At 41.8% G+C, this 27,698-nt stretch overlaps 1 protein-coding gene across 3 annotated transcripts; it reads left to right on the top strand.

Moving 5' to 3' along the window:
* DNAJC18 (DnaJ heat shock protein family (Hsp40) member C18) lies at nucleotides 1-26,250 on the top strand. Of its 3 annotated transcripts, XM_059698553.1 has the most exons (9): nucleotides 1-134; nucleotides 1,779-1,965; nucleotides 8,727-8,872; nucleotides 11,888-12,073; nucleotides 12,809-12,918; nucleotides 13,884-13,993; nucleotides 17,048-17,220; nucleotides 22,874-23,020; nucleotides 24,526-26,250. In XM_059698553.1, the coding sequence occupies exons 1-8, from the start codon at nucleotides 95-97 to the stop codon at nucleotides 22,996-22,998; spliced, it is 1,077 nt and encodes a 358-aa protein (XP_059554536.1). In that variant the 5' UTR covers nucleotides 1-94; the 3' UTR covers nucleotides 22,999-23,020; nucleotides 24,526-26,250. The 3 variants fall into 3 exon arrangements, with proteins under 3 accessions (XP_059554536.1, XP_059554535.1, XP_059554537.1); XM_059698552.1 differs by lacking the exon at nucleotides 24,526-26,250 and having other exon boundaries at nucleotides 22,874-23,089; XM_059698554.1 differs by lacking the exons at nucleotides 22,874-23,020; nucleotides 24,526-26,250 and adding an exon at nucleotides 19,761-19,783.
* Nucleotides 26,251-27,698: the final 1,448 nt, after the last annotated feature.

Below are 27,698 nucleotides of genomic sequence, written 5' to 3'. Positions count from 1 at the left end.
GACCAGCATGCCCTGCGCGTCTTGCCCCGCCCCCCATCTTTTTCAGCCTCAGGCGCCGGGGAGGTTCGGTTGACCTGCTGACTGGGAACCAGAAATGGCAGCTACTCTGGGCAGCGGGGAGCGCTGGACCGAAGGTACCAGGTCCTGGTTTTAGGGTGGGACAGGGCAGGGTTGGGCAGAGATCAGGGATGGGGACCTTGAAGGTGCCCGAGGGCTGAGATGCTGGGCCTCAGGGGAAGAATGGAGGCCTATGAGAACATTTTGAGCCCGAGTAGGGTTCCGGGTGAGGTGGTGGACCGCCCAGGGTACGATCCAGAAACCAGGAGCGCTGGCTCAGGCAGAGGAACCGACCGGCAGCCCAGAGTCACCCGTGACGACTTGTTGCCTCCAGCCCCCAGCCCCGCCCCGCCAGGCCCCGCCCCGGCTCCGCGGCAGTCAGACCGCCTGCACCTGGGTGTCCGGAGGGCCAGCAGGCTGTGAGGTCTCCCACAGCTTTCTTTCCCGGCCCTTATCCTCGCTACCAAACTGGGCTGCTGGATGCTTGGTCTCAGTTTGCTCTCGTCTCTGCAGCCCGCATCAAGGCCGACAGGCCGGCCTTTTCTATCCTACAGTCAGGCAAAGAGTATTGATCCAATACCTATTTTGAATCCTGCATTATGCTTGCTGATCCCGCAGCGGGGACTTGACAGACGTGTGCCCCTGAGATCACAGAACTCTTTAGTTCGCTAAGGGAGTACGACAGGCAAACAGCCAATTACAGAACAGGGCCAGTTAAGTCCTGGGCTGTACACAGCAAGGTCTAGTTCTGGGAAGCACACTGACAAGGAACCCAACATGGCCTGGGTGTCAGAGGTCTTACGGAGATAGTGTTACATAGGATGACATAGCGAATGGTTGGAGTTAGTCAGGCTGACCTAGTGGAAGAATGGTGCAGGCAGAAGGAACAGAGAAAAGAGAAAGCACTGCTGATCTGAAAGGAGTTTGGTGTGGCTAACATAGACTGGTAACAAGCATGTGGTCAGAGATGAGGCTAGGGAGGCGCCTGAGCCCATGATAAGAAGTTTGGCCAAGGAGCAGTGCACGGTCACTAGGGGATGTTCAGCCCGAGAAGAATGTTTTAAAAACCTTTCCCATGTCCTCCAGGTGGGACATGAGTACTTGCCTTTTTTGACTGGATTACTAAGGTCCTCTTTACATTCTGCAGGTGTTGGGGTTAACTGAACTCTCTCCCTTTATAATGTTTTTATGGTCAGGAATAGATCTTACCTGTACATCTCCTTGATCTATTTAACCAGTGTCCTAAACATCAGTTTAAAAGAATTGAACTCGTCTCTATTTTAAATCTTAGTGGTGGGAGGAATTGCAACAAAAACTGTTATTTTATGAGCAATGTCACTTCTGACCGTGGACCACAGAGAACGAGGCTTCCCACAGCATTGCACTAAAGGCAAGGTATTGGGCAGGCAACTCTTGAGCACCTTTTCTGGTTTTGAGTCAAAATTATTTGCTGACTGACCACTGTAGCTATGGTGGACATTATTATGCTTTATGTTTCTGGCATTATAAGTTTTTCATGTTTGCCTCCATATTTCCTGTATTGCTTTCTCAAGGAAGATGTTTCTTCGTTTTTGTATGGATGCTTAAAAGTCAGCATGATGTCAGTAGCCTGGCCCTCATCTGCTCATATCTACAAGCAGCCTCCCAGATGGCTTAAGGCAGGTAGCAAAGGTGATTTGCAGGTCAGACTGAGACCTAATGGAGGGGCTGTTGCTTTGCAGCTTACATTGATGCAGTTAGAAGAAACAAATACCCAGAAGACAGACCTCCTGAAAGTCATGATCCCTGTGGTTGCTGTAACTGCATGAAGGCGGAAAAGGAAAAGAAGTCTGAGAATGAGTGGAATCAGACCTGGCAGGGCGAGGGGAGTGCCACTTATACTGAGGACCAGCTGCTTGGGGTACAAAGGTGAGACTGTGATGGGATTAATTGAGTGATTTTATGTAGAATGCCTGGCACAATGTGCTATATACTATTAGTATTGGCTGCTATTGTTATTGTTTATTATTATTACTAGAGGCCCAATGCACGAAATTCGTGCAAGAGTAGGCCTTCCTTCCCCCGGCTGCCAGCACCGGCTTCCCTCTGGCACCTGGGACCTGGGCTTCCCTTGCAGCCCTGGCTTCATCCAGAAGCTCATCCAGGAGGACGTTTGGTCTAATTAGCGTATTATGCTTTTTTTAAATTATAGATTATTATTATTATTATTATTATTATTGAAGCATAATAGCTTCTTCACCTCAGGGGCAGAACTAGGTGGACATGGAGTAGTGAGGTGTAATCTGAGGTATCTTTCCTGCTTCTATAAAAGAGGCAGGAAAAATCAACTAGATATAACAGACATCTATATAACATTCTACCCCAAAACAGCAAAATACACTTTCTTCTCAAATATACTTGGAACATTCTCCAGGATAGATCATATGTTAAGTCATAAAACAAGCCTCAATAAATTTAAAATGATTAAAATCATACAGTGGCCTGCTCGGCCAGTGTGGCTCAGAGATTGAGCTTCAACTATGAACCAGGAGGTTACAGTTTGACTCACGGTCAGGGCACATGCCTGGGTTGTGGGCTCGATCTCCAGTAGGGGGCCTGCAAAAGGCAGCCAACTGATGATTCTCTCTCATCATTGATGCTTCTTCTCTCTCTTCCTCTCCTTTCTCTGAAATAAATTAAAAAAAAATTTTTTTTAATAAAATTAAAAAAAAAAAATCAAACAGTGGCCCAGGCTAGGTGGCTCAGTTGGTTGGAGTGTCATCCCATACACCGAAAGGTTGCAGATTCGATTCCCAATCAGGGCACATACCTAGGTTCTATCCCTTGGGTGAGGATAAACAAAAAAATCATACAGTGTATGTTCTCTGAAGTCAACAACAGAAGGAAATTTGCAAATATTAAAATTAAACAACATATTCCTAAATAACAAAGGTTACAGAAGAAATCACAAGGAAAATCAGAAAATTCTCTGAGATGAATGAAAGTGAAAATACAGCATACTGAAACATAATGGATGCAGCTAAAGCAATACTTAGAAGGAAATTTATAGCTGTAAATATATATTTAAATCTCAAATGACTAACCTAATCTTCTACCTTAACAAACTAACAAACAAAAAAAGAAGAGCAGCCCTAACCGGTTTGGCTCAGCGGATAGGGCATCGGCCTGGGGACTCAAGGGTCCCAGGTTTGATTCCAGTCAAGGGCATGTACCTTGGTTGCGGGCACATCCCCAGTAGGGGCCGTGCATGAGGCAGCTGATCGATGTTTCTCTCTCATCGATGTTTCTAACTCTCTATCCCTCTCCCCTCCTGTCTGTAAAAAATCAATAAAATATATTAAAAAAAAAAAAAAGAAGAGCAAACTAAATCCAAGAAAGAAGACCGAAGGAAATAATAGAGTGGAAATAAATGAAATAGAAGATGGAAAGGCAATAAAGGCAACAAAACAAAAAGTTGTTGGGTTTTTTTTAAATACCAACAGAATTAACAAACTTTTATCTACACCAGCGATTTTCATCTTTTTCATTTCATGACACACAAACTAATTACTAAAATTCTGTGGCACACCAAAAAATATATTTTTTGATCTAACAAAGAATAGGTATAATTTTGATTCATTTACGCCGGATGGCTGTTGTCGGTTGTTGTCGTTTTTATTTGACAGTCTGAGGCAGGGGTGGTAAACATCCAGCCCTTGGGCTGTACAAGGCCCACAGAATCATTCGGTCTGGCCCTGCCAAGGCAACCACAGAGGGACTTGAAATTCAGTAACTCTAGGAGCTTTTTTCATAGCAACATAAATTTATATTAAGTGAATGATGTTAAGTGAATGATGTTATAAATATACAAATGGCCCTTGGCAGAAAAAAAGTTTCCCACCCCTGATCTAAAGAAAAAGAGGTCAGTACCCCTGGCTAGTAGGTATTGCATGTTTTAAAAATTCTTGTGGCACACCAGTTGGAAATCTCTGATCTAGACAAACCAAGAAGAAAAAAAAGAGAGAATATTTAAATAACTAAAATCAAGAATGAAAGTGGGTACATCACACTAATCTTACAAAAATAATGATTATAAGAAAGTACTATGAATAACTATGAATAATTGTAGGCCAACCAATTAGACAACCTAGATGAAATGGACAAATTCCTAGGCAGATACAAACTACTGAAACTGTTTCAGAAGAAACAGAAAATCATATAGACTTATAAGAAAGAGATTGAGTTAATAGTCACAAAACTTACCACTAAGAAAATGCCAGCCAGGATGGCTTCACTGGTAAAATCTACTGAACAATAATTAACTAATCCTTCACAAACTATTACAAAAAAAATACATGAGAAGGGGACACTTTCCAACCCACTCTATGAGACCAGTATTACCCTGTAACCAAAACCAGACAAAGACATCACAGGAAATTTAAACTATCAACTAATGTCTCCATGGATATAGATTTCAGAAACATATAAAAACATAAAAAGGATTGTGGACTTGGCCAAGTTGTATTTATCCCAGGAATACAAGGTTGTTTAACATATGAAAATCAATAACTGGTTTGGCTCAGTGGATGTAGCGTCGGCCTGCGCACTGAAGGGTCCCAGGTTCAGTTCTGGTAAAGGGCATGTACCTTGGTTGCAGGCACATCCCCAGTAGGGAATGTGCAGGAGGCAGCTGATGGGTGTTTCTCTCTCATCAATGTTTCTAACTCTTTATCCCTCTTCCTTCCTCTCTGTAAAAATATCAATAAAATATATTTTTTAAAAAATCAATAAAGTATATATATCTATTTTTAAAAAAGAACAAATAAATGAGTTCATCAGAGTTGCAAAATGTAAGATCGGCATACCGAAATCTGTTTTTCTATACAATAGCAATGAACAATCCAAAAATGGGGATGGGGGTGGGGTGGGGACGACAAACAATGCCCAAAAGCCAGTTTAATTTATAACACTATCAAAAAAGAATAAAATGCTTAGGCATAAATTTAGCAAGAGAAGAGTAAACTTTTATATTGAAAACTATAAAACTTTATTATAAGAAATTAAAGATCTAAATAATGGGAAGATAATGTGTTCATGGATTAGAAGGCTTATTATTGGTAATTTGTAGTAATCCCCAAATTGATCAACAGATTTAATACATCCCTATCAAATTCCCAGTTGCTCTTGTTGCAGAAATTGACAAGCTGTTCCTAAAATTCATATGGAAATGAATAGCCAAAACAGTTTTGTTTGTTTTTTAAATATATTTTATTGATTTTTTACAGAGAGGAAGGGAGAGAGATAGAGAGTTAGAAACATCGATGAGAGAGAAACATCGATCAGCTGCCTCCTGCACGCCCCCCATGGGGGATGTGCCCGCAACCCAGGTACATGCCCTTGACCGGAATCGAACCCGGGACCCTTCAGTCCGCAGGCCGACGCTCTATCCACTGAGCCAAACCGGTTTCGGCTAAAACAGTTTTGAAAAAGAAGAACAAAGTTGGAGGACTCATATTTCCTAATTTTAAAACATACTACAAAGCTACAGTAATGAAGACAATGTGGACTAGTATAGGATAGACATGTAGATTAATGAAATATAATTGAGAGTCCAGAAATAAACCTTTATTTATATTATGGGCAATTGATTTTTGACAAGAGTGCCAAGACAATTTAATGGGGTAACAAATTGTCTTTAACAAGTGTTGTTTGGACAACTGGATAGCTACATACAAAAGAATGAACTTAGACCCCTCCTCACACAAATGCAAAAATTAATTCAAAGACCGAATATAAAACCTAAATGTAAGAGTGAAAACTATAGCCCAGCTGACATGGCTCAGTGGTTGAGTATTGACTTATGAGCCAGGAGGTCAGGGCTCGATTCCTGGTCAAGGCACATGCCTGGGTTGTTGACTCGATCCTCAGTGGAGGACATGCAGGAGGCAGTCAATCAATGATTCTCTCTCATCATTGATGTTTCTATCTCTCCCTCTCCCTTCCTCTCTGAAGTCAATAAAAAAATATATTTTAAAAAAGAGTGAAAACTATAAAACTCTTAGAAAAAAACATAAATGCAAGTCTTTGTAACATTGGATTAGGCAATGATTTCTTGATATGCCACCCAAAACACAAGCAACAAAAGAAAAAATAGATTAATTGGATATTATCAAAATTTAAAACTTTTGTACTTTAAAAGATACCATCAAGAAAGTGAAAAATCAACCCACAGTACAGGAGAAAATATTTTCAAATTATATATCTGATAAAGGACTTGTATCCATATAAAATACTCTTTTTTTTAGAGAGAGAGAAAGAAGGATAGATAGAAACATCTATGAGAAGCATTGATCAGCTGCCTCCTGCACGCCCCTACAGCCAGCATCCTGGGCATAGGATGTGCCCTGACCAGGAATCAAACTGATGAACTCTTGGTTCATGGGTCGATGCTCAACCACTGGGCAACACCAGCCGGGCCCATATAAAGTACTCTTACAATTCAAAAACAAAAAGACAATTCAATTGTAAAATGGGCAAAGGATCTGAATAGGCATTCCTCCAAAGAAGACAAACAAATAGCCAATAAGCACATGAAAAATTGCTCAACATCATTAGTCATTAGGGAGATGCAAATCAAAGTCACAATGAAATATCATACTATCTCATATCCACTAGGATGGCTATAATAAAAAAGATGTGTTACTTACTATGAACTCTTCAACAAGGCTTTGGGTCTCTGCCTGCCTAACTGAATTGTGTAGTAGCAAAAGACTGGAGACATTCTAAATGCCCATCAGTAGGGGATGTACTAGTATATACATCAATAATGTGCAGCTTTTTAAAAGAGTGAGGTAAAAAAATAAAAATAAAAAAAAAAAATAAAAAAATAAAAATAAAAGAGTGAGGTAGATATATAATACTAGCCAATATTTACGTAATGGCAGATGCTGTCAAGCACTTTGATGAATATTTCATTTAATCATAACTCTGTGAAAATATTAATCATTATTAGTCCATTTCAGAAGACAACACTAAGGCACAGAGGTTAATTACACAGTAAGATCAGATCCCAGCCAAAGCATTTTTATTCCAGAGTTCATGCTCTAGTCCAGCAGGTCTCAAAGTGTGGTTTAGGAATCCCAAGACCCTTTTGAGGGGTCTGCAAGTGTAAAATTATTTTATAATACATTATTTGCCTTTTTTCATTCTTATTCTCTCAGGATTGTACAGTGAAGTTTCTGAGAGGCTACCTATATGTAATTATATTTTAAAAAATTTTTTATGTTTTTAAAAAATTTTTTTTGTTAATCCTCACCCCAGGATATTTCTTCCACTGATTTTCAGAGAGAGTGGAAGGGAGGGGAAGAGGCAGAGAGAGAAACATTGATGTGAGAGACACATCGAGTGGTTACTTCCTGCACACGCCCCAACTGCAGCTGGGGATAGAGCCTGTAACTGAGGTACCCTGGACTGGAATCGAACCCACGACCCTTCAGTCCACAGGCTGGTACTCTAACCACTGAGAAAAACTGGCCAGGGCTGTGTTTTAAATTTATTTTGTTTTCATTTCTAGTAAGGTAAATATTGATAGATATAACTCACATGAACAAAAGCTCTTTGGGGGTCTTTAATAATTTTAAAGAGCATAAAAAATTTTCTGAGATCAGAATGTTCAGAACTGACACTCTAGTCTAAACTATTACTCTATACTTCCTATCTCTGTTTGTTATGGATCAATCTCTAAGAGAAATTGTTAGTTTATAAAAGCAAGATTAATTTAGAGAGGTGATTATAATTATCTAAAAGCTGCCATTTAAGTAAGAAAAAATAGAAAGGTATCTATACATATAATCACTCTGTATATAGGACTCAAAGGAAACTCATAACAGTGGTTGTCCTTAGGGTGGGTTACTGGGTGACAGGGAATGGGGAAGCAGGAAATTTTTTCACTGTATATAATTTAGTACTGTTGGATATTTTTCTTCTACCATGTGTCTATATTAACTTTTAAAAACAAAGTTTAAAAAGATAGCCATAGCCCTGACCGGTTTGGCTCAGTGAATAGAGCGTCAGCCTGCGGACTCAAGGGTCCCAGGTTTGATTCTGGTCAAGGGCATGTACCTTGGTTGCAGGCACATCCCCAGTGGGGAGTGTGCAGGAGGCAGCTGATGGGTGTTTCTCTCTCATCGATGTTTCTAACTCTCTATCCCTCTCCCTTCCTCTCTGTAAAAAATCAATAAAATAAAAAAAAGATAGCCATAAGGAGAGAGGAGAGAGAGAGAGAGAGAGAGAGAGAGAGAGAGAGAGAGAGAGAGAGAGAGAGAGAGAGAAAGAGAGAAATGCACACAAATTAGGGTGGTTAGGTGTTTCTTCTAGCGTTACTGTCCTGTGGTTCAACTCTCAGGACCCTAGCCTGCACCTTGATAGTAAGATTTAGCACAGTTGTTCTATTCACTTGCAGGAATATAGAAAGAATAAAATATTAGATGTAAAAATACTTTGAAAGGCATTGAGTTCTCAGTGGGAGGACATTGTTAATGACTATGAATGTTTCATTAATGTGTTCAGCAATTTTCTTTTAAGTTTGTTTTAGGGCTCACCAGTTGGAGGGAGGATCAGTGTACTATTTTGCAGTTACTTTTAAAAAAGAGACCTTTGTAGACATATATGTTTCTGATGTGTGTTTTTAGAATCAAGAAATGCAGAAATTACTATGAAATTCTGGGAGTTTCTCGAGATGCCAGTGATGAAGAGCTTAAGAAAGCTTACCGAAAACTTGCCCTGAAATTTCACCCTGACAAGAACTGTGCTCCGGGAGCAACAGATGCTTTCAAAGGTCTGGTCCTGAACTAGGGCTTAATTCTGCCCTTCCTGTGATGTTCTCTCATAACAAGTTGTTTTCAGACTCCCCTGTAATTCTTTTATAAAGCCACAGCAGAGGTTTTTTTTCCCCTGCCACACCTCTTAAATAGTGATTATCAGAATAGCTTCCTCCTGTCTTCATTCACTTCACCTTAATTTCTTTTGGAAAAAATATTTGGTTTCTTTGTAATACTTTTTGGAACTGTATATCCATTGATTCCACAAATATTTATTGAATATCTGTGTGCCAGATGTCATGGTGAGTATAACAAACGTGATTCCTCTTGTGGAACTTATAAGCTAAGTAGGGCCTAGACAGCATTCCTAAACTTCTCTGGCCATGGAGCTCTTTGTTCATGAAACCTGTTATTAACATGTTCATATGAAAAATCTGTGTAAACTTTTTTCCATTGATTTCCATGATACTTTAAGAAACATTCTTAAAAATATTTTTGACCCAATAAACAAATAAAAATCTTACTTAAGAGCTTCAAGCCAGTGAAGTCATTGACTCAGGCAAGGATTATCAATGGATGTTAAAACCAATGGGTGATAGATGGTTGCTGAATAGGATATTCACATGATGTCAAAGTATTACCCCACAGAATACTTACTGATTATAAAAGGGGGAAATTCCTTTATAATGGAGATATCTAGCTGTCACCACTTTAACCAAATAATCCAACTTATCACTAGCACTGGAACAACCTAACATTATCTAGTATAGCACCTATGTGGTATCCTTGCCAAAATGTTTGACCTGAATTTAATATTGAGAAAATAATCAAAATATGAGACATTCTACAAAGAACACTGAGCTACTCTTCAAAAAATTCAATATAATGAAAAGCAAGTAATTTGGAGAGACTGTTCTGGATTAAAAGAAACTAAAGAGATGTGAAACCAAATGCAATACATAAACCTTGCATGGATTTATTGGGTAATAATGTTACTTTCTTAGCTGTGATAATGGCATTGTGATCATGTAGGAGAATGTTTTTCTTTTTAGAAGACATGTTGAAATATTAGGGGTAAAGTGTTATAATGCAGCCTACTTCCCATGGCTCAGCAAAAGAAATGTATATGTAACTAGAGGCCCAGTGCATGAAATTCGTGCACTGGGGGCAGGTGCCTCAGCCAGGCCTATGCCCTCTTGCAGTCCAGGAGCCCTTGGGGGATGTCCAAATGACAGCTAAGCCCCATGGTTGGACATCCTTAGCGCTGCCATGGAGGCGGGAGAGGCTCCCGCCACCGCTGCTGCACTCGCCAGCAGTGAGACTGGCTTCTGGCTGAGTAGTGCCCCCCTGCTGTGGGAGCGCACTGACCACCAGGGGGCAGCTCCTGCGTTGAGCATCTGCCCCCTGGTGGTCAGTGCACGTCATAGGAACCAGTCATTCCGCCATCCAGTTGATTTGCATATTAGCCTCTTATTATATAGGATATAGGATATGTATGTATGTATGTATAGAGAGTTAAGGAAAGCAGTGTGGCAAAATTGATGAATTAAGGTAAAGGGTATACATGTGTTTATTGTACTCTTTTTCAACTTGTTTATAGATTTGAAATTTTTCAAAAGAAAAATTAAAAAATTAGAGAAATTTTTTTAAGTCACCATTTGCTTCAGATTATGTGCTGTTGTGAATCTAGTTCTCCCCACAGTTTCTACAAGGAAACGAATAGGTAACCCACCTTCTCTTTAAACCTTCATGTAAGGTATCTCATAGACTAATGCCATTTCTTTGATAAATCTGCCATATTTCAAGGGATGTGAATGTTTAAGCAACTTTATTTAGGTTTTTGTAGGGTTTTTTTTTTCTATTTAGCTGTTTTATTGCTGTAAATATTTAATAATTACTTAGGTAGGAGAATCATAAAAAAATGCTCTTTCTGAATGTGTTTTGATAGAGTTGACCTACTCATGGGTAGGGGTGGGGATGTTTTAAAAGATTTCTCTGCTCTAGCCGGTTTGGCTCAGTGAAAAGAGTGTCAGCTTGTAGACCAAAGGGTCCAGGTTTGATTCTGGTCAAGGACACGTACCTTGGTTGCTGACTTCTCCCCAGCCTGGGCCCTGGTGGGGCTCATGCAGGAGGCAACCAACTCATGTGTCTCTCTTACATCGATGTTTCTCTGTCTTTCCCTCTCCTTCCACTCTCCCTAAAAATCAATGGAAAAATATCCTCGGTTGAAGATTAACAAAAACAAACAAACAAAAAGATTTTTCTGGGGGCATTCTTTAATTAGAGATATGGGTTATATGTTTATGTTAAATGAAATTGGACAAATAGGGAGGAGAGGTGATGCTAAGCATATGTAATCTATTCAGTCTTTGATCTCTCACTAATTTCTAAAGGCCATTTTGTAAAGGAAGCTGAATAAGATTGTGATGAGTAAGGATTTTGCTTTTAGCCAAACAATAATTTTACTGGTTATTTCATTCAGGAGATTGTTTCTATACTTCAAGTGGAACACCACTACTTATGTATGAACTATTTCCAGTAATAAACTATAGCTCTCAAATGAAATAAAAACATTTTTGATGAATGAAAACAGTAGTTCTTAGTTCATCTTGAGTGAAGTGTTGTTTTCAAACTAGATCATGGAAAATTTCAAGGGCAAGCACTTTGGTGAACTTTCTAGGCCCAACCACTTCCCTTCCAGTGGTCGGCAAACTCATTAGTCAACAGAGCCAAATATCAACATACTTCTTCAAAGTAGACTCGCCCAGGCCGAAACCCGACTTCTGCGCATGGGCCACGAAGTTTTAATCGCACTGTACGTGCACGGCCAAGTGGTATTTTGTGGAAGAGCCACACTCAAGGGGCCAAAGAGCCGCATGTGGCTCGCGAGCCGCAGTTTGCCGACCACAGTCTTAGGCCCCTGTGAAGTTATCCAGCACCAATCAACTGTGGGCTTTTCATTGCAGCTACTGTGATCATCCTCAGCTACAGCAAAGACTATGTACTCAGGTACTTTTTTGTTTTGGTTGCAGCAATAGGAAATGCCTTTGCAGTTCTTAGCAATCCGGACAAGAGACTCCGCTATGATGAATATGGAGATGAACAAGTGACTTTCACTGCCCCTCGAGCCAGATCTTATCATTATTACAGGGACTTTGAAGCTGACATCACTCCAGAAGAGTTATTCAATGTCTTCTTTGGAGGACAATTTCCTACAGGTCAGTATCCCAAAATTATCCTGAAAAAATTTATATATCAGCAAGCTCCTGTTTGAGGATCTGAATGGAGGGACATGATATGATGAAAACAGCAGGAATTTGGAATCAGGTGAACTGGGATTTGAGTCAAGTCTCTAGCCTCCAACTGTGCATGAGTTTGACCAAATCACTTAGTCTCTCTTTTCCTGTTTCATCACCTGAAAAATGGAGTTAGTAATACCTACCTCACAGGGCTGCTGTGAGGATTAGATATTTTTAAGTGCTTTATAAATAAGTAACAATATACCATTTGTTCTTGTTATTATTATTGCAAAATAGCAGCTATATAAAGATAAAAGTTAGAAAAGCACCCCCAGAGAGTTGGAAATTGGTTTAATTAAATGCCCAGGAAGTAAGATGAATTTTATGAGTTGCTATTAAAGATTCTGATATTGGGCAAGGAAGCAAAAGCATAAGCAGTCAGACAAGACCCATGGCCCAGATGCTCTTTCTTTACTCCCCTGTTGGAGTTGTCTCACTCACTGCTTATAAAGGACTATTTAAATAAAGGCAGGAGAGCTAGGCACATTCCATCTCCAGCTGGTTCACTTGGCTTACCTACTGTCTTATTTTTCTACTGGGCAAAATGGGACAATACTCTAACCACAAAGGACCTAATTGGGAAGAAGGACCTTGGAAAAGGCAAGGAAGACGTGTTTGCCATATCCCATACTAAGGGTTTTTCTTCTTTTCCAGGAAATATTCATATGTTTTCAAACGTGACAGATGATACCCACTATTACCGCCGGCGGCACCGACAGGAGAGGGTGCAGAAACGGAAGGAGGAGGAAGAGGATAAACCTCAGGTACATCGGGAGGACAGGAGAGCTGCTGCTCATAAACACTTGTACTAAGCGGCCTTTATGGTATCTGATCAGGTGTTAGAAGTTTAACCTGAGAATATGTTACTGAAATGTGCTTTAGAAAAGCAGAGGCAATGGTAAGAAGAGCTGGGTAATTGGCTCAAAGAGGCCAGAATAGTAACTCTCTTACCTACCCATTCTTTGGTGGCTGGCCCAGGAAACTATTTCCCTTGTGGGGTACTTCAGTCAAGGTTTTCTTGAATGCAGAAGATACAAATTATCAATTTAAGGTAAGGGATCTAGGGGGGTCTCATGAAGTTCAAGGGCAGGAAGTGCAGCTATGTCTCATGATAGATGGAAACCAGGCACTGGGGTGCTGTCAGGCACCCACACAACTGTGCTCTCCGTGACTAGTTGGGGCCATATTATCTCCAGTTTTCCCATCTCTTTTCATCTGCTTTGTTCTCTGTAATCAGCCTGGTTTGTCCTACTTCCCTTTGCAAATGGCCAATCCCCAGTGCGTAAGAGTGACTACCTGGCAGTCACTGGTGATAGATCTCAACCCCAAATTCCTATGGGGTGGGGAATGTGATTATCCTTGCTAGGTTAGATGTCCCCCAGTCTGTTCAGCTGTGACCAGCAACAAAGTTATATAATACTAACACGACCCCATGAGAGTAACAGTCTGGGCAGACTTACCCAGAAGTGTCTGCTTCATTTGTCTTAGAAAAGGGGAATACAGGAGAATTACTGGGTGTCAATCAGGTTGTGGGTGGGTCTCCTTCAAATTTCTCAGCAGAAAGAACAGAGTTGTTTGGTACTTCTCTGCAAAGTATAGCCTTCCCAAAAAAGCCTTGGGCTTTGGGCAGTGCATTGGTAATTTGTATTTTCTTTGGGAAAAGAATCTTATTTTCTATAAGTTTTATATTGATGAAGAACACTTACACCAAATATATTTTCTTTTTCAGACTACATATTCTGCATTTATTCAGTTACTTCCCGTTCTTGTGATTGTGATTATATCTGTTATTACTCAGCTGCTAGCTACTAATCCCCCATACAGTCTATTCTACAAATCGTAAGTCAAATATTTATGAATCTTAACAATAATCTGAAGGGTAAAAGACTTGAAGGTTTTTCCTGTATGTTACTAACATTTCATTTCACCTTTTGTTGTAAAAACACAGATTTTGTATTTAAAGGAACAGTTGGGTAGTAATAGTGCAAAAATTCTCAAAAATCCTGTAGGCAGTTTCCTGTGTGCTCAGGACATGGATTGTTTTGTTGTACAGCGACATCATCTGGTCAGTTGCAGGACAGCAACAACTGGCTTCTGAAGGACTAATAAAATAACTCCAAGTTCAGATTAAATCCTTATCACACCATGTTAGAAAGGGCCTACTGAGCTTGTGATAGGATTGCTGGACTCCCCCACTCCCTCCCCACCTGGATCTGGGAACATAGTAACTGAGATCCAGTGATTTTAAATTTAAGAAATTGCAAAAATAGAACATTTATTCATAAGGCTCCATAGTCAACCATAGTATCACATTCTTTTGCTGAAAATGTAGAAAATCATTGCAATTTTGTATCTCATGCAGATTATGAGCTCTCATAGGAATATTTTAATTTCTTCCATTAATTATTTCAATTAATTCAATTTTCAAAGTTAGCCCCCAGAGCATAATCAGCATCAACTGGCAACATGTTAGAAATGCATACTCTTGCCCTAGACTGTTTTGCTCAGTGGATAGAGCATTAGCCTGCAAACTGAAAGGTCCCAGGTTCGATTCCAGTCAAGGGCACATGCCCAGGTTGTGGGCTCAATCCCCAGTGGGGCACTTGCAGGAGGCAGCCGATCCATGATTCTCTCTCATCATGGATGTTTCTGTCTCTCTCTCCCTCTTCCTTCCTCTCTGAAATCAATAAAAAAATATTTTAAAAAACATAAATGTATTAGAAATGCATACTCTTAGGTTTCACTCCATATCTATGGAATCAGAAACTCTGAGGATGAGAACCTCAGAGTTGTTTCTTTTAATCCTCACCCGAGGATATTTGGATATTTTTTCTATTGATTTCTAGAGAGTAGAAAGTAGGGAGGAGGAGGGAAGAGAGAGAGAGAGAGAGAGAGGTGAGAGAGACACATAGATTAGTTGCCTCCTGCACGAGCCCCTACTGGGGCTGGGGTATCTGCAATTGAGGTACATGCCCTTGACCAGAAATCAAACTTGCAACCCTTCAGTCCACATGCTGATGTTCTAACCACTAAGCAAACTGGCCAGAACAATAATGTGAGTTTCAACAAGCCTTCCAGATTATCCTGGCCCATATGAATGTTCAAGAATCGTTATTTTTAAAAATTAATCATGATAAATTAGTCATTACTTATTATTATAGTTTAGCAGACAAAAACCTTACAAAATGCAGTCCATGAGGCAATACACAACAGGAAGAATCTTTTTTTTTAATATATTTTTTTATCCTCAGCTGATGACATTTTTTTATTGACTTGAGAGAGAGAGAAACATTGATGTGAGAGAGAAACATTGATCAGTTGCCTCCTGTACACACCCTGACCCAGGATCAAACCTGCAACATAGGTATTTGCCCTGACCAGAAATCTAAGTGGTAACCTTTTGGTGTATGGGATGACACTCCAACCAACTGAGGTGCCTAGCCAGGGCAATAGGAAGAGTCTTTGTTGATGATCACTATAGACTGAAAACTATCATTTTAAGTCAATATCTTCATTTTACAAAGAAGAAATCTGAGACTCAGAGATAAGTCATTACTATTAGATTACAGTGGCCTGATTCCCTCCATTTCCTGACTTGCCATGTTTTTCCATACGCTATTGCTGCCTCCTTTCTTGTCAGGTAGTGGGGCAGTCAGAAACCTGCTAACAGCTTCCCAAAGGGAAGTGAGAGAAGTCATGACCAGAGCTCTTAGACATTCAGCAAGATCCTTAAGTAGAGAGAACAAAGGAGAAGGCTGGGGAAAAGTCAGCTATAACTCATTTGAGATAGAATTTGTCCAGTTTGAATAAAATCAACTTGCATTTTGCACATTGCTGTCACATTGTTTTCACTGGAATTTGAGTTCCCTTCTATACTTCTTTATGGTTAGAATTTAGTTAACCCAGACCTGTCAATGTTTCTAAGCACCAAATACCATTGGCTATCTTAGACCACAGAGAGTTAGCCCAGAAGCATCATTAAAACTTTTTTCTTAGTTTTTTGCAGTTCTCACTTAGCAGCTATGTGTGTACATTTTATTTTGTCCTAAAGATTGATGCTAGGTGGGTGTAATCTATCTGGTTATTTATAAACTAGAGGTCCAGTGCACAAATTCATGCACCAGTGGGGTCCCTTGGCCTGGCCTGCGGGATTGGGCCAAAACTGGCTCTCCGACATCCCCCGAGGGGTCCCGGATTGTGAGAAGGCGCAGGCCAGGCTGAGGGACCCCCACCGGTGCATGATCAGAGCCGGAGAAGGAAGCGGGAGGGCTCCAGGGCATGTCCGGCCTGTCTTGCTCAGACCCCAGCAGCAAGCTAACCTACCGGTAGGAGCGTCTACCCCAGCTAGTCAACCGGTTGACTGTCTGCCCCTTGGTGGTCAGTGCACATCATAGCAAGCAGTTGAGTGGCCTCAGCATATCATTATCATATTATGCTTTGATTGGTTGAATGGATGACTGGACACTTAGCATATTAGGCTTTTATTATATAGGATAGTGTACTGTAACAATCAGTTTATTCAACCAACATTTACCAATAGCCTGCTCCGTGCCAGGTACCATGCTAGGTCCTACACAATATCCAAATTGTTTTTTAAGCATTAGCATTCTACTGTTAGCATAGAAAGCAATATAAGAGAGGTGGCTTCTTTAAGAGAATGAAGTAACTATGCTGAGGTGAATCCACAGTGTGGACATGCTCATAGAGTAGCAATAATGACAACATTACAGTTACTGCTTTGCTAGGGAAGTTACAGATGTTAGGTGCATTAGACAATGACACCTACGTCTGCCCTATGAAGAGGTAATTGTGACCATGGTACCTGTGAGGCCAGTGATGAGTAATATTGCCAAATATAACAAGTTTACCTGAGCCTCTCTCTCCATATTTCAGGGCCATGGGCTATACCATTTCTAGAGAAACCCAGAACCTGCAGGTGCCTTACTTTGTGGATAAAAACTTTGACAAGGTCTACAGGGGAGCATCTCTGCGTGAACTGGAGAAGACGATAGAGAAGGATTACATTGATTACATCCAGACGAGTTGTTGGAAGGAGAAACAACAAAGTAAGATACTCTAAAAGGGGCTTTAGCTGGTGCTTCCAACTTAATGCATCCCCAGCTTCCTGATCCCTCCGCTCCTTGTTTGGGTCGCACATACTTATGCCATATGAACAAAGAGGACAGAGGCCCATTCAGGATACTATAAAAAAGGGGACACATGTAGCCAGGACTTGGAAATCTTAGTTGCCCTTTTGTTTTTCTGTCTCTGAGTCTCTCTCTCTCTCTGCCAACTGCCCTCTCTTGCTTCCTCGAGCTCTCCTCCTTCATAACCTTATCTTGCCATGGTCAGTCTTCCAACTTCTCTAGCCCACCCCCCCACCCCCCAGTCATTGGCCTCTTTCTACATCACAAGCTTCCTCTGGAAGTTCTCTTTGCTACCTAGTTTGGTCCAATTTCCTAATTCCACATTCCCTAGAGGGAAATCTGTCTGATCCAGCCTAACTTTATTTTTCTTTCTAAAGAATAGTTTATTGATTTTTCGAGAGAGAGGAAGGGAGAGGGAGAGGGAGGGAGGGAGAGAAACATCGATGTGGGAATGCAACATCCATCGGCTGTCTCCTGCACGCCCCCTACCAGAGATAGAGCCCAACCCAGGCATGTGCCCTTGAACCCGAAACCTCCTGGTGCCTGGGACAATGCCCAACAACTTCAGCCAGGTCCAGCCTACTTTTTGAGCCAAACCAAAGGTTTGCAGGCTGTTGGTATTGAGCAGGGGTGGGCAAACTTTTTGACTCGAGGGCCACAATGGGTTCTTAAACTGGACCGGAGGGCCGGAACAAAAGCATGGATGGAGTGTTTGTGTGAACTAATATACATTCAAAGTAAACATCATTACATAAAAGGGTACGGTCTTTTTTTTTTTAGTTTTATTCATTTCAAACAGGCCGAATCCGGCCCACGGGCCGTAGTTTGCCCACGGCTGGTATTGAGTCACATGCCCCCTCCCTTCCCCTCCTGTCAGCTTAGGCTACCCAGAACAAAAGGGACCCTCTCTGGGTCTGCCCCTTCACTATGGGTGAGTCTGAGAAGGCCTTCTACTCTGTTTCCCTCTCTGAAGACAGTTTGGGTAACAGTGTCTGCCACTTGGCTTTCAATTCCAGTGAGTATTGATGGGGAGTGCTGGTAGCAAGAGTAGCTCTGTCTCTCAGCCAGTATGTTCACTTTTCATCCCACTTGAATTCCACATACACACAAACTCACACACACATGCACATGTACACATATACCATTAGTAACTATTTATTATAAAACTTGGCTTTGGTTAATTTTTTAAAAGCGAGCTCTAACTCATTTTTTAAAAACTTATACTGGGTATTATTAAACATCTAAAAGTATCTGATAAAATTAGCTCTTCAGTCATAGTGCTGCTAAGCCCTCGCTGACCCATCATGCATCCCAGCCCCACCCCCAAGTTAATCTCTCCTTCCTGTGTGTTCTTAAAGCACTCTGCTCGTCCTATTAGCAGAGTACTGCCCTTATAGTGTTAGTGTTCCGTAGGTACAGGTCAGTCTCCGTGCTGAACTATGGGCTCTCTGGACAAGAACCATGTCTTACTAATTTTGTGTCTCAGGCACCTGGCCCTTGTTTCAGAACAGGTGCTCAACAAGTATCTTTTGAAGAGAAGATTCTCAGAACTGGAAAACAATGAAAATGCTGAGGCTTAGGAATCACAGAACAGGGTTAGTGTCCTAACCCTAGCCCTTAGGGACCTTGTCTCTGCCCCCTACAAGCAACTGAACTCTCAGGTACATTAGGAGCATGGTAGGCAATGGCTCTGGGGTGCAAGGGGGAAGTAAGCAGGAGGAGGAAGTTGTTTTTTTATTGAAAAGTCTGAGGGTTCAGAAGTACCCGACCTCATGTTAAACTAGGTTTTGCAAGTTTTTAAAAATCAGAAAAGAAATTGGAGCAAGATAAAGGCCTTAGACCAGTGGTTCTAAGGCCTTTGGGTCGTGACCCCTTTGGGGGTCGAACGACCCTTTCACAGGGGTCACCTAAATACATCCTGCATATCAGATATTTACATTACGATTCATAACAGTAGCAAAATTACAGTTATGAAGTAGCAACGAAAATAATGTTATGGTTGGGTCACAACATGAGGAACTGTATTAAAGGGTCGTGGCATTAGGAAGGTTGAGAACCACTGCCTTAGACTAAAAGGCCATGTATTTGTGGATCCAAATCACGGAAAGGCCATAGTGTGTGTCCTGAAAGTTCCCCATTGTTTTGGGCCCTGGGAGGGTTTGGAATTTGTTGCTTTCTACAAGAACTAGATGCAAATCTGCATTTCACATTGTTCAGACACACACCTACCCACACACATACCCCAACGGAAACTATGCAAAAAGCTTATAATAAGGATTGCACCTATAATAAGGTGGCTTCTAGGCTTTTGTCCTCATCCCCATGAGGCCTAGTTTCAGGGCTTTTGCAATCTCCAGATATAAATAAAAATCCAGTGAGTAAACATGATGCATGTACCCACAAGTTCTAAATGGGGTTATCAGCACACATCCCTTAAAAATCTATTTCTGGTATTTAAGGATGGTGATGGTTGTCCGCAGCCTCCACACAACCCAAGTGCCATTTGAGAACCAGCAGCATCTGCCCTCCGGTTCCAGCAGCAAGTGCAGCCAACAAGGTTAAATTTAGCACTTGGAGGTTGTAAAAATAAACCCACTTGAGAACAAAGTTCACTCTTGGCAAAATACTGAGTGGAAACTGTTTTTAGCAAAGTTAGCCATTATCTTTTAAAATCTTTTGTTCATGTCTTTTCTCTGCTCTCCCTGAGAATGCTTAATCTGAATGAACTTCTGAGTAATCCTTTACTATGAATACAATTGCTGTTTTCTCCTTCACAGCTGCATCTAGATAATAAACCTGATGCCAGGGGAAGTGGCCATGCCACTGGCCTGGGATGGACAAAAGTGATAGGCAGGAACTGCCTGAACTGATCTGAGATCCTCTCCAGGCCCTGGAGAGGGTAGTAGAGTGGGTAGAAGCTTAGGCTCTGAAATGGGGATAAATGAACTTCTTCCTAGGGAGTGTCTATGGATAATAGAAGATGATATGGGCATAACGCTTACCCTGGTGGTGGAGCCCAGGCCTTGCTTGGCCTTGCTAGACTGGATGCAGCACTGTCTCCTGGGGCCTGCTCATAAGTGTGGCTGGGATCTTCCAACTTTCAAGATTCTGATCTGAGCTTTTGGGCAGAGTACTCCTGGGAGAGGTTCTGGGACTTCCTTCTCTTGGCAATTTGCCTGAGTCAGTTTACCTTGAAGACTCAAAGCTCTGTCCATCAAAATTACACTGGCATTGAGGGCAAGGGAAATATTTTGCAAAGAATAAAAGATGTTCTCTTAATCCTGTCCCTCCCAAAGATTTTCTCTTAGAAGTTATTGAATATTAACAGAACTTGTAAAAAGTAACATATTATTTGAGTTGACCTTTTGCTCATTGAAGGACAAAGGATTCACTGACAGTTTGGAGAGAAGTTTCTCTAAGCATGGTGGCAGAGGTGTGGGACGTGGTTCCGTAAAACACTGACTTGTGCAAGGTCATTGCTCTGGAGCAGGGGTCTCAAGCTCTAGATCAGTGACGGCGAACCTATGACACGCGTGTCAGAGGTGACATGCGAACTCATTTTTTTGGTTGATTTTTCTTTGTTAAATGGCATTTAAATATAGAAAATAAATATCAAAAATATCTTTGTTTTACTATGGTTGCAAATATCAAAAAATTTCTATATGTGACACGGCACCAGAGTTAAGTTAGGGTTTTTCAAAATGCTGACACGCCGAGCTCAAAAGGTTCGCCATCACTGGGCTAGAAGCATTGAAACCTAGTTTCAATGAACTTTACAAGAAGTAATGTGGCTTTTTGAGAAAGGCATTCATATATGTGCAGCTATCTTTCACCAGCTTGCTACCATGGTCTTCAATGTAGAAAATAGTAAGAATCACTAGCCTTCATGTTTTCTGGAGCGAGATTTCAGGAATGAGGCATTTAGATAAGCCTGGTAAGCAAAAAATCTAAGGAAATAAAAAAAATGAAAGGATGAGAAGAAGAATAAAACACCCCACGAAAATCGTTTAAAGGAAGAGCAGAGCCACAGAATCTGCTGCGTACACTGATGTAACTGTGATTCCAGAGAACCAAGGGAAAGACTGACTTTATAGAGGCCTCCTGAACAGCTTCCCACGCGCCAAAGGAGCCAGGGAAATGGAGTCAGTGCTGCACTCTGGGCGGCACCTAAGAGCAGAGGGCTTTCACTTGGGTGCAGCACGTGATCCTCCATGAAGCCCCATCACCTGCAACAATGACGGTGCCAAGGCCAGCTCTGGCCAGCAGGCACTGCAGGCAGTCGCACCAAGGGAAGGGAGCACATTGTTCTGGAGCCTGGGAGACCCGCTGTTTGCCAAGCAACTGCTGGGCTAGGGCCCAGACTCTGAGCCCTCATTGTAGAGGCAGGGTTTTCATGCATATCCACCCCTCACCCTGGAGTCCTGCACTCAATCTGCACTCTGGGCCTTACTTGGTGTAAATAGAATCATTGTGAGCAGAAATGCCAGACAGTGTTTTGTGTTGATAGAAGCTTATTCAGAAACCAATGCCCATTGTTCCCCCTGACTAAGTACTAATTCCTGTGTCCCGGGCAGCTCGCTGATTAATGACAGGTGCCTCTGGTTCCACCAAGGAAAACAAACCTGGCGGCAAGATGATTAAGAATGGATAGCACATCTCCAAATGATTAAAATAGCATTTTCACAAGAACGGCCACTGAAACATTGAGTAGCTGCCTACTGTTGGAGGCTTTCAGAAGCCACACAGCCCATCCAAGCATGCATCCTGTTAAAACATGTCTCTGGAGGTGCTTGTCAGGCCTTCCCTCCTAATATTGTCTCTGAAACTTTACAAAAGAATAAAAAGTAGAGGCAGCCAACCATGTTGAGTTGGGGAAGACAGCAGATTATATTCTGGTTAAAAATAGAATGACCTTCTCCCACCATTAAGAGAAAATGAAATTCCTTTAGTCAAGGAGACAAAGGTCACCGGATCCAGATGATTTCACTTTTAAAAGGGCCCAGCTGCCTCTGGCCTTTGAATCAGGGACTCCACATGTGGTGAGGGAATGAAGAAATCCTCCAGCAACCTGGCCTTCTATAGAAGGCTTACCCACCAGAAGTAGGCTGCCTCAGTTGGTGTGTATGAATTATGATCCAGCAATGCAAGGGAAAGAATGAAGCAGCTGTCTTTGTTTCAGATGACAGGAACAGGCGATTGGACTCCATTCTCTCCCAACTGCCATCTGAATACCATTTGTAGGAAGACCGTGAAAAAGAGTCTCCTCTTACTGCACACGTACAGGCTTCCCAACTCTGGTGCCAAATGTTCTATTGATAAGAACTAAGTCTGGTGCTTTTATAACGGAGCACAGATACTGTAGCACTCCAGGACCACAGGTGTCCTTTAATCCTTAGCACCTGGTGTAGTATAGTTGCCTGGTACTCTGTGTCTTGAATAAATGCCTGTTTCTTAAATATAATTGAAAGAGAAAGTATTAAATAAAGTAAAAGAAGCTTTGATTCCAGAAATACTGAAATGAAGCAAAGGACCTCAAGTTCTTTGATGAATTGGTTTCTCTTTTATCTTTCAGAGTCCGAGCTGACCAATTTGGCAGGATTATACAGAGATGAACGATTGAAAGAGAAAGCAGAGTCGCTGAAACTTGAAAACTGTGAAAAACTTTCCAAACTCATTGGCCTACGCAGAGGTGGCTGAGAGGATGATAGTCCTATGCAGGGTCCAGGTTTTGCTACTTGTTACTATTTACGTTCCTAATTCCATTTTATAATACAAAACTAGGAAATGATGAACATTTTACAATTTGCTAACTTTATTTGGTGGGCTGAGTTGAAGGTGCTTGAGCATGGAGCCAGACTTGTCATCACAGAATCCCTTCCTGGGGATTGGCTCCAGGGGCCAGGAACAGCTCATCTGAGTTGAACTAATGACAAAGTGTTGGATTCAGCCCCCCTGCTCCACACCTGCCCTGCCTCTAGGAATGCAAGTCAGGGCATCCCAGAGCAGATTCATGTTTTCTTCTTTTTTCTCTTCTTCGCTAACCACTCATTCCTAGGCAGAGCCAAAGCAGCTTAATATTAGTTGTTTGCAAAGTGCACCAAGAATTAGACCTCTCCCTTCATGAGAGTCTCCCCCAGGATTCAGCCTTTGGAACGTACTTCTTCTCATATTTCCACTTTTTAAGGGGAATGTGGAGAAATGTAAACTATTGTAGTCAATAGTTTCCTATTTGCCCAATCTCTATTCAGAGTTACTAGCAAAATGCCTGATCTGAGTTTTTTACTTCCTTAATTGTCTCTCTTGCAGAGGGACCAGAAATTAAAAGCTATTGAGTGAAACAGCTCAATGGAAGCAGGGGCCAGGGATGAAGGTAAAATGTAACCTTAGTCTCAGCTTCTCACTGAAAGTTCCCTAGTCCACAATAGAACCCAGAGAATGTTCTTTTTGCCATTTCCCCTTGTAGCATCACAGGAACTGAGTCCCTACACCCCAGAGGTGTAGTGGTCAGACTAAGAGGAAGCACTGCCAGCTAACTGGGCTATTTGCTCAAGCCTAGAGATAGAGGGGAGACCTTTCCATGGCTCTGGGGATCTGGTGTTGGCTCCAGCGGTCACTTTGTCTGATCCTATAGTTTGTGATATGAGAGGCGTTTTCATGTAGTCAATGTTGACTGAGTGCCTGGGATGAAGCAAGGGCTCTCAATGCATTTCCCTACTTTAGCCTCCTCACAGCTCTGTGAAGTGGACATGTTATCCCTGTTTTTATGAATGAGAATATTGCCCCGGAGAGGATGAAAGGTTAACCTGAGTCACATAAGTGGTAATGGCAGAGCTAGACGGAGGTCTGATTATCAAGCAGAAAGTGTGAGATCATCCCCATTCCTCAGGTCATTCTAGCCAGATTGGTAAAGCTGGATCTTTCCCAAAGATGCCCCTGCCCCTCCCCTCTGACCCGTACCCTTTCTGTGGCAGCCCGTCATCCATTCAGGACACCTTTCCCCCGGTCTAGGAACCAAGACTCCACACCAACTTTGTATACAAAACAAAAGGTCCCTCAGAGGCAGGCAGCCCTTTCCACAGGTGACAAGGAAGGAGTAAGTTGCTTCCTGGGCTTGTAGTTCCAGACTTCCTGCTGAGCCAAGCTACCTGAGCTGCCTAGATTATTATGAACCTGAATCTGGAAGAATCAGTAAGTGACTGTGATCTACACTCATATTTTCTCCAGGATGGAAGAAAAATTCCTGTTGGAAGGAGATTCTGCATGAAAACTGATTTCCAGAGTGGAGTTTCTCCTTTCAGATGCTCGGTCATGATTCAGACAGATGTGTCTGGCACGGTTCAACATGTGGACATTCCACAGGGTCAGGAGATGCCTCCGGAGGTAAAGAGTGGGGCTTTAGTGGCTGGTAGAGGACAACTGCTCAGCTGTGGGGGGAGGAGCAGCTCCAGATATAGCCAGATTTTGCTGCCCAGCTATGTCTATCCTCCTGGATTTGGGAGGCTTTCTTGTCTCCCTCTGAGTGACAGAGGAGATTTACACAGTAAAATGTGCCTGTGCACACCAAAATCAACGCTCTCCTCTCAGCCCCAATCCCTGCTAGGAAATGGGCTATAAATTAAACTGACTTGACAGGTTAGATGAACCTACTGTAGATGCCCCTGAAGAGTGTGGCCACATGTTTTATAGATTTCATGGCAGACATTAGTTATCTGTGATGATACTAAATAGAGGCAATACTGACTCCAATAAATGTCAGACCTATTGTCTGTCTTTATAGAACTGATGGTACTATTTAACTTATTACCTAGGAGACCACAACACTCACATCTGGTTTTCCTCAAGATAATATTTGCATTTGGTTGAAGGATAATTTATCTATTTGTTACAGTCCAGAATATTGTTAAACTAAAATTTCCTGGGTTATACTTTAGGTGGGTTGTCTACATGGTGGTAATCATAAGGATTTTCCTCTAGCCTACATCCTTTGGAAGGTTTCCTAGTCATATATAAGCTCTTTAGGTAAGGCTTATTCTTGCTGTCAGAACTTGGTGTGCAGCGCTAGACCGTGTCTATGGGCATTAGAACAGCTTGAAGATGTGTAATGGGAGAAGGGCTAAGAAATAAGGCTTGAGGCTCAAGCAAAAATGGAAACTCTCATCATTAGGATGATAGTGCTCTTTGCACTGCATGATCAGCAGTGAGGAGGGGAGCATGAAAATCCTCACACCAAAGGACACTACAGCTTGAAGGAATCCGTGACCCCTGATTAGCAACCCTGGGGTTCATCTGCTCAAACCAGAAAATGTCTGAACTTCCTTATCAGCTCCAGGCCTCACAGATAGAAAGAAGTGACCAGTAAAAAATGCAATTGCTATGCTTTCTGTTGGAAACTATTAAAAATTACACTGAACTCCAAACTCCACTGGAACATGAGATCCAGCAGCCCGGCCAAGCTATGTGTTATTCTCATTTCATCCTCACACTCAGGACAGGCCTTGTGAGGAGGCACTATTGGGATTCTAGAAGCTTTCTGTTACAACTGGCCACACATGCAAGTAGTCTCTGCATGCATGATCCTCACAGGAGCTAGCACTTAATCAGTATTTATTTTGGATTCATTTAAGGTGTAAGCTTAGTATCCTAATACACTTGTTTTTGGAAAGGGCCAAGTTATTGTACATCTTAATTTTTGAGCCTGCGTTGTTGATACCTCGTGCAATGACCACCAAGTAACTATATACCCATGTGTTAGATATTAATTACATCATTTGCATCCCATTCAGTATTTGGAATTAAAGATGTGAATGTTCTGTGACCAGAGCCAGGTTTGATACAGATGGAATCAGCTCCGGTGGAGTCCTGAGAAATCTGGTCACCTGATCTACTGCATCTGAATTAATTGTATTTTAACACAGAAAGAAATTAAATGATTTTATATATAAAAAAGGCTTTGTTTTTCCTTTGTTGTTTTTTAAAATTTTTAAATATATTTTTTATTAATTCAGAGAGAAAGGGAAAGGAAGAGAGAGAGAGAAACATCAATGATGAGAGAGAATCATTGATTGGTTGCCTCCTGAACCTACTGGGGATCGAGCCTGCAACCCGGGCATATGCCCTTGACCGGAATCGAACCTGGGACCCTTCAGTCCGCAAGCTGATGCTCTATCCACTGAGCCAAACTGGCTAAGGTGAGGGAGATCTTTTCAAAGCATAAATTATGTCACCCTCTTGTTTAAAATATTTCAGTAGTTTTCTTTTGCCCCCAGAATAAAAATTACCAAAGTCCTTAGCATGGCCTAATGCTTAATAAGATTCTACCAAGTTTCTGACCTCTATCCCTGCTTGCCCTACACATCGTTTTCTTTTTCTGCCATACGAGCCTTTTAATTATACCACTCTGCCAACCCCTTTGGCTCTAGGAACTTTGTGTATTCTGTTCCCTCTTTCTGGAATCCTTTCCCACTCCCCAGGCTCTCCCCTCTTTGCTAAGTGCCACCTGGTTATCTTACTAGGTTTTAGCTCAAAAATCACTTCCTCACAGAAGCTTTCCCTGTACCCCAGATTGGGCTAAATCTTTAAAAACATTCTCATTCCTCTCTTTCTCAGCACCTGTCATAACTCTGGTGCTATTTATTTGAATAATGACTTACTTTGAGATTTGAGTGTTTATTATTGTCCGTCTCCCCCACTAGACTGTTTCAGTCTAATTTTATCTGAGCTGAACCATGACCAGAATGACACACCATCTGTTAGGACTTCCTCTGAAAGTGCAGCCCAAGTTAAAACTCCTCCCATCAAAAGGTGGGATGTGTCCCCTCTCCTTGAAGCTGGACTCTGTGGCTTATTTACCAATAGAAAGCAGCAGAAAGGACACGATGCCGCTTTTGGGGGGGCCAGGACTTAAGAAACTGGCATCTTCCATTTCCTGCCACTTTGGATACTTTCTCTTGATCCCAGTCAACATGCTAGGAGAAAGCCCAAGCAGCCAGTGGAGAGGAACAAGACCCTCAGCCTCAGATGAGCTCCCAACTGACAGCACCAATTTGCCAATTATGTGAGGGAGCCTTGAATCATGGTGGTGGAACTTCTAGCCTCCCTCTCTCTCCCAACAGCTGATACTACATGGAGCAGAGATGAGCTTTCACTATTGAACTCTGCCCAAATTGACGATTCCTGAGCAAAATAAATTTTTTAAGGTATAAATGTAGGGTGGTGTGTTATACAGCAATAGATAACCAGGAAATCAACCAGGATGACAACACTATGCAGAAAGCCACCCTTCCTGGGGCAGGATCACAGAGCTGTTTGTGGTGTCATGTCATCCTGAGCCCCACTGAGCCCTGGTTGGCCAGGAGCTCATAGAGTTTGGTGACATAGAGAGTGGGAGTCTGTGGCAG

The sequence above is a fragment of the Myotis daubentonii genome, chromosome 5 (assembly GCF_963259705.1).
Source record: "Myotis daubentonii chromosome 5, mMyoDau2.1, whole genome shotgun sequence".
NCBI classification, from domain to species: Eukaryota; Metazoa; Chordata; class Mammalia; order Chiroptera; family Vespertilionidae; genus Myotis; species Myotis daubentonii.
Note: the sequence above shows the minus strand (reverse complement) of the source record. Positions and strands in the feature narration are given on the sequence as shown.